General features: G+C 47.5%; 1 protein-coding gene across 2 annotated transcripts in view; it reads right to left on the bottom strand.

Annotated features, from left to right (window-relative positions):
- Positions 1-2,927, bottom strand: part of PMEL (premelanosome protein) — a 28,130-nt gene extending 25,203 nt beyond the window's left edge. For both annotated transcript variants that reach the window (XM_048491937.1, XM_048491936.1), the window contains exon 1: positions 2,782-2,927. In XM_048491937.1, the coding sequence (XP_048347894.1) occupies positions 2,782-2,848 (67 nt within the window). In that variant the 5' untranslated portion in view covers positions 2,849-2,927. The remainder of the gene's footprint in view (positions 1-2,781) is intronic.
- Between the last annotated feature and the right edge of the window lie 3,408 nt (positions 2,928-6,335).

Genomic DNA, 6,335 nt, shown 5'->3' on the forward strand with positions numbered 1-6,335 from the left:
TAGGATGGAAGGCTGAGTCAACCTTGAGCCGGCTACCTGGAAGTGACTTCTGTTGGGATTTAACTCAGGTTGTGAGCAGAACTTTGGCTCATTCCGCACTTGCAGAATAATGCACTTTCAAACTGCTTTCAATGCTCTTTGAAGCTGTGCAGAATAGCAAAATCCACTTGCAAACAGTTGTGAAAGTGGTTTGAAAACGCATTATTTTGCGTGTGCGGAAGGGGCCTTTGACTGCAGTACTGTCGCTTACCACTCTTTGCTGTGGGGCTCCTATTAACTACTTCTATTTGGATAATTTAATTACTAACCAAGCATCTTCAAGAATAAGGCAAGCCAACTAACCATTCCTACATCTAATCCAAGTGCATAGTTTACATTCTGGAGAATGGTAACATCACATTAGAAAAAAAGGTTGTAAGGAAACCAAGATGGAATTAGACATTTCTATAGAGGCAGGGGGCCTAGTTCACAAGTTTGTGTCTTCATCTCTGTTATGTCTGCTTTGCTGTATTATGAAGCAGAAGGGACAATCATTAGGATGTGGAATAGTGCTGCGACTAGCAAGGAATACTACAGTATCAGCAGCTGTGGCGTAGGAGGTTAAGAGCAGGTGTATAGAGTATCTGGAGGAACCGGGTTTGATTTCCCACTCTGCCGCCTGAGCTGTGGAGGCTTATCTGGGGAATTCAGATTAGCCTGTGCACTCCCACACATGCCAGCTGGGTGACCTGGGGCTAGTCAGTTCTTCTGAGCTCTCTCAGCCCCACCTGCTTCATAGGGTGTTTGTTGTGAGGGGGGAAGGAAAGGAGTTTGTCAGCCCCTTTGAGTCTCCTACAGGAGAGAAAGGGGGGATATAAATCTAACTCTTCTTCTTCTTCTTCATCACCATCTTGGAATCATATACAGATCTTGGAATCATATACAGATGGCATGGGTTTCTTTTACATTATCATATAGTCAATGTTAAATTTTGCACCAGACAGTAATTTTGCACCAGTTCTAGACTCAGGCTAGCAAAAAGAATATATTTCTGGGTAGAAAAAGTGGTTTTTAATCTGGTTGAAGAATGCGCAATGTTTCACCCTCACCAGATTTAAACAAGCCAGTTTTTGTCCTCTCTAAAGCAATGGCTGGACCTGGCGCCCAGGGCAGAGATCCTCCACCTTTTGTCTTCCTGGGTATCAAGTGCACACATGAACGCACACACATTCCACATCCCAGACAGCAAGCGCCACCGCAAAGGGATTAATGGGGTCTTGCCTGCTCAGGCTCAGAACCAGATCACCACGAGATTTGGATTTACAAGGGCAGGCAAAGGACTTGTGTGTATATGCTTGACTGTGCCTTAATCCATCAACTCAATTAACACAAAGCTATGGGGGCTTTTTTTGAAGGGGGGGCAATAGAGTCCTGGAAAAGGGCTCCTGGTATTCTCTGATTGTTCTTGAATCGGACTTGAATTAAACTTCAGAACAGCAACTCAATATATGCAACTGGCTTTTCTTTACACAAGGTTCAAGTGTGCTTTCCATTCCCCTGTGGCTACCATTCGAACCAAGCCTGTTTTTCCCACTAGAATGTCCAGGTTATATTTACTCCTTGCTGTCAGCAAAGATTAAGTCATTACAGCTCATTCCTAGACTGCAGGAAGAGACAACAGTATAGCCTTTTTACTGCCCCATAAATATTTAAGCCATAGATAAAACTAGTTCTGTTGAGGAGGAGGAGGAGGAGGAGGAGGAGGAGGAGGAGGAGGAGGAGGAGGAGGAGGAGAAGAAGAAGAAGAAGAAGAAGAAGAAGAAGAAGAAGAAGAAGAAGAAGAAGAAGAAGAAGAAGAAGAAGAAGAAGAGGAAGAGGAAGAGGAAGAAGAAGAGGAGGAGGAGGAGTTTGGATGTATTCCCTACCTTTCTCACCTGTAAGGAGACTCATACGCCTTCCCTTCCTCTCCCCACAACAGACACCTTGTAAGGAAGGTGAGGCTGAGAAGGTTCGGAAGAACTGTGACTAGCCCAAGGTCACCCACAGGCATCGTGTGTAGAGCAGGGAAACAAGCCCAGTTTACTAGATAAGTGTCTGCCGCTCATGTTCTCCAGATTAGACTCAACCACTCTTATCCACCACACCACACTGATTCTTATCGAGCTATATGCCACCTTCCCTCCCTCTTAAGTATGTTACATTATTATAATTAATGGCTCTGAAGGGTAAATTACAAACATTCATCATTCAGGAAATATGTCAGAAGAAACGTGGAGGTGTTTCTTTTCATGCCAGCAAGGAGCACAATTGGAAACTTAATAGGGCAATCCTAAACATGCTTTCTCAGAAGTACAACAGCGTTCAGTGGGGCTTACTCTTTAGGAAATGTGCACGGGATCGTAGCCCTAACTTTGGTTGCCCTGGCCTATAGCATAAATCACTTGGAGTCCATCACATGCATGGAGTCCATCACACCAAACGTGCAGGACAATCAAAATCCCCACAGTGATGAAATTATCAAAATAGTGGTAAGTTTTTTTGGGGGGGAGGGGGGTTGCTGGGGGTCTTCAGCACATGTAGCACTTTATGCTATGCTGTGAAATAAATGCCAGCACTCAGGAACGAACATGAACGTGTGATGGAGACCAATTCTGCAGGTGGCATCAATACACAGGGCAATCGGAAAGCAGAGTGGCATCTCTGAAGCCAACGGGCTTAGAAGGGGGTAACTCTGTTTGGAATTGCACCAACGACCTAGTTGAAAACAAATACACTCGGAGAGGAAAACTGGCCAGTACTTACTGCGCTGGGCTGTGGCCAAAGACAGAAGGACCCAAGTTGCTGCCAACAGGCACCAAATCCTTGACATCTTTGCCCTGGTTCTCTGTAGCCTTGTGAACGTCTTTTAGCAGAAAGGTAAAGTGGGAAGCCACGGGCTATATGAAAGGGACCTCATTTGCGTACACCCTCCCCTTCTAGGGCATGAAGGCATCAAGCGTTTCTTTCTTCCCTCCCCCTCCCCCTCCCTCCTTCTAGGAAAGGAGAGCCATGGGGTGTATGATCCAGTCACAAGTTTGTATTTCGGACACAATGGGGCCTCGTTCTTTCATTCTTCCGCTGGCATTCCAAGGAAAGGGATGGGCCAAGTTCAAACACTAGAGCCCTTAAAGGAGGTAGGGGGGGATCGTCAGAGTCATTACAAGAGTCAGAGAAATTACTAGTTATGCAACTAGGGCGCTGGGATGAGATTACAGGGCGCCTCAGTGGCCCGCCACACCCATCGCTCTCTTTGCGGTCACTTTATTATTACAGTTATTGAACGGTCCCAGAGAGCATCTTTACAATGAAGTAGGATTGTAGCCCACTGTAAAGATCACCTGCTTAAGCTGCCCTGTTGCACTTTTTTTTACATACAATGCCTTAGTGGTCAAAGGCAAATATAGATAAAAGAAATAAATAGTTGTGGCTTTTCGTTATGGTTTCCGATGAAGAAGAGCCAGATCTGTGGCTGGCATCTTCAGAGGATCTGAAGATACCAGCCACAGATGCAGGCGAAACGTCTGGAGAGAATGCTGCTAGAACACGGCCATACAGCTCGGAAACCGCACAGCACCCTAATGATTCCGGCCGTGAAAGCCTTTGACAATACAATAAAGAAATACCCATTGGACACAATTGACCGGTGGGCCTTTGCCCCAGGGAGTTTGTCGTTCAGAATTTCCCATAGGGGGGGGACAACAAAGGGAAAGGAAGGAAATGGATGCAGCAATAAACAGGGGAAATGATGTGTCTTCATCCCTATGGCATGTGCTTACGCTTACTTTCAGCAGGGAAGAAACATTTTGGAAAGAAACATTTGGACCTGCATGGCAGTATGTGATTTTATGTGTTGCAAAAATGCAACATGCATTTTTCCCTGCATAGCTTTTTTTTTTTTGCTTCATATTGGCGCCGACCCCCTCCGTTCGCAGCCTGGGGGTCCACCTGGATTTGTCTCTGTCAATGGAGACCCAGATGGCCCATACAACCCGGGCTGCCTTTTTTCATCTTCGTCAGGCCCGGCGGCTGGCCCCCTTCCTCTCCCGAGCCGACTTGGCCACTGTGATCCACACAACGGTCATCTCCAGACTGGACTATTGTAACTCGCTCTACGCGGGCCTTCCCTTGCGTCTGATCCAGAGATTAAAACTGGTCCAGCATGCAGCGGCGCGCTTATTAACAGGCAGCGCCACCTGGGAACATATCCAACCTGTCCTGCATCAGCTGCACTGGCTCCCAGTAGAGTTCCGGATCACCTTCAAGGTGTTGGTGTTGACCTTTAAGGCCTTACGCGGCCTGGGACCATCGTATCTTCGAGACCGCATCACCCCATATGTCCCTACACGGCCTCTCCGGTCGATGGAGGCCAATTTACTGGTGGTCCCTGGCCCCTCAGCGATGCGGTTAGCCTCCATGCGGGCCAGGGCCTTTACAGCCCTGGCCCCGGCCTGGTGGAACGCTCTTCCGCCAGCTGTCCGGGCCCTGCGGGACCTTGATGAGTTCCGCAGGGCCTGTAAGACGGAGCTGTTCCGCCGGGCCTTTGGAGGAACCGACCGCTAATGGTGCCCCCCCTCTTTTTGTGGCCAGTCATCTAGGCCACTTACCATCTATCGAGACTCACCATGCCTCCCTTTTTCGGGGGAGGGGGAATTTTAATCTGGAATATTGGACGCCAACTATGCCATTTATTGTGATGTATTACATAATTTAAATTTTTAGCTTTTACCGCTGCCTTAAATGTTGATTGTTTTATACTGCTATTTTTATATGCTGTACACCGCCCAGAGCCCTTCGGGGATGGGGCGGTATAAAAGCCTAAATAAATAAATAAATATCACATCCATGCTATTTACAGTGCTGGGTTACACCTTCTGAAGTACACTAAAATTAATGACCTTATTTAGGGCCAAACTAGATGTGATGATGTCCTTGTATCCAACATGGGGACCGTCTTACCCCATATGTCCCTAATCGGTCTCTACGTTCAGCAGAGGCCAATCTACTGGTGATCCCTGGCCCCTCAATGATGCGGCTGGCCTCCACCCGGGCCAGAGCCTTTACAGCTCTGGCCCCGGCCTGGTGGAACGCTCTTCCATCAGCTGTTCGGACCCTGCGGGACCTTAGTGAATTCCGCAGGGTCTGTAAGACTGAGCTGTTCCGCTGGGCCTTTGGGGAGCCCAGCCGCTGATGGGCCCCCTCCTCCTCCTCATAACATCAAGCGGAGTTGGCCGCCCCTTCCTTTTGGTTTTTAAGGGAATGGTTAGCAGTTGCCATCTTTTATGTTGAACTAATAATGCTGCATTTTAATGGGGTGGGTTTATTCTATTAGAGCCTATTAACTGATATTTATTGAATGTTAATTTGATGTATGTGCTCTATTTTATATTTGTTCACGGCCCTGAGCCCTCCGGGGGAGGGCGGTATATAACCCCAATAAATAACAACAACAACAACAACAAACGACAACAGCAACAACAACAACAACAACAACATTGCCTCTAACTGGGCCCCTAGAAGGGTGGAGCTCTGCTTCGGATGGCACGGTTAGAGGGAGAGAAAATCATCAGAAATGAAAATTTGCAGAACAGTGTTATGCTTAAGCTTCACACTCCAGCTGGAGTGAGACGTATTAAAAAAATCTAAGAGAAAAACAAAACACAGCACAAATGTTCCACAGAGCTTTGCACCAGAAGGAATCCTGCTACAAATGGCTCCTGCCACACTGAGGTTTTGCTCTGGCTTGGCTTCCCAATCAGAGTGAGTTTGGAGGGAGCCTCCACACAATGTCACTCCTTGCATTTTGACAGTGCAAAAGCAACCCTTGTTCACTTGTCTGCTGCCCCCCACAATTTTTAAAAAATGTCCTAAAGGAGGTCTAAGAAGCTGGGAGTAAGGGTGTCATATTTTGAAGGAGGAAGGGAGTGAAAGAAGTGATATCACACAGGTATTCACAGAGGTAGTGAGGGAAGAAGAAGAAGAAGAAGAAGCAGCAGCAGCAGCAGCAGCAGCAGCAGCAGCAGCAGCAGTAGCAGTGGGGGAGGAGGAGGAGGAGTTTGGATTTATATGCCACCTTTCTCTCCTGTAAGGAGTCTCAAGGTGACTTACAAGCTCCTTTCCCTTCCTCTCCCCACCACAGACACCTTGTGAGCAGAGGTGGGATCCAACCAGTTCTCTCCACTTCTCTAGAAGTGGTTATTAATTTTTTTCTGAGTGCCGAGAAGGGGTTACTAAAGCAACCTCTCTGCCCAATAGGGACTGGAGGTGCGTGTGTGCGGTGCCGCCACTGTTTGAATCCCACCACCATCGGAACCTGTTAT

Source organism: Sphaerodactylus townsendi, linkage group LG03 (assembly GCF_021028975.2).
Source record: "Sphaerodactylus townsendi isolate TG3544 linkage group LG03, MPM_Stown_v2.3, whole genome shotgun sequence".
NCBI classification, from domain to species: domain Eukaryota; kingdom Metazoa; phylum Chordata; class Lepidosauria; order Squamata; family Sphaerodactylidae; genus Sphaerodactylus; species Sphaerodactylus townsendi.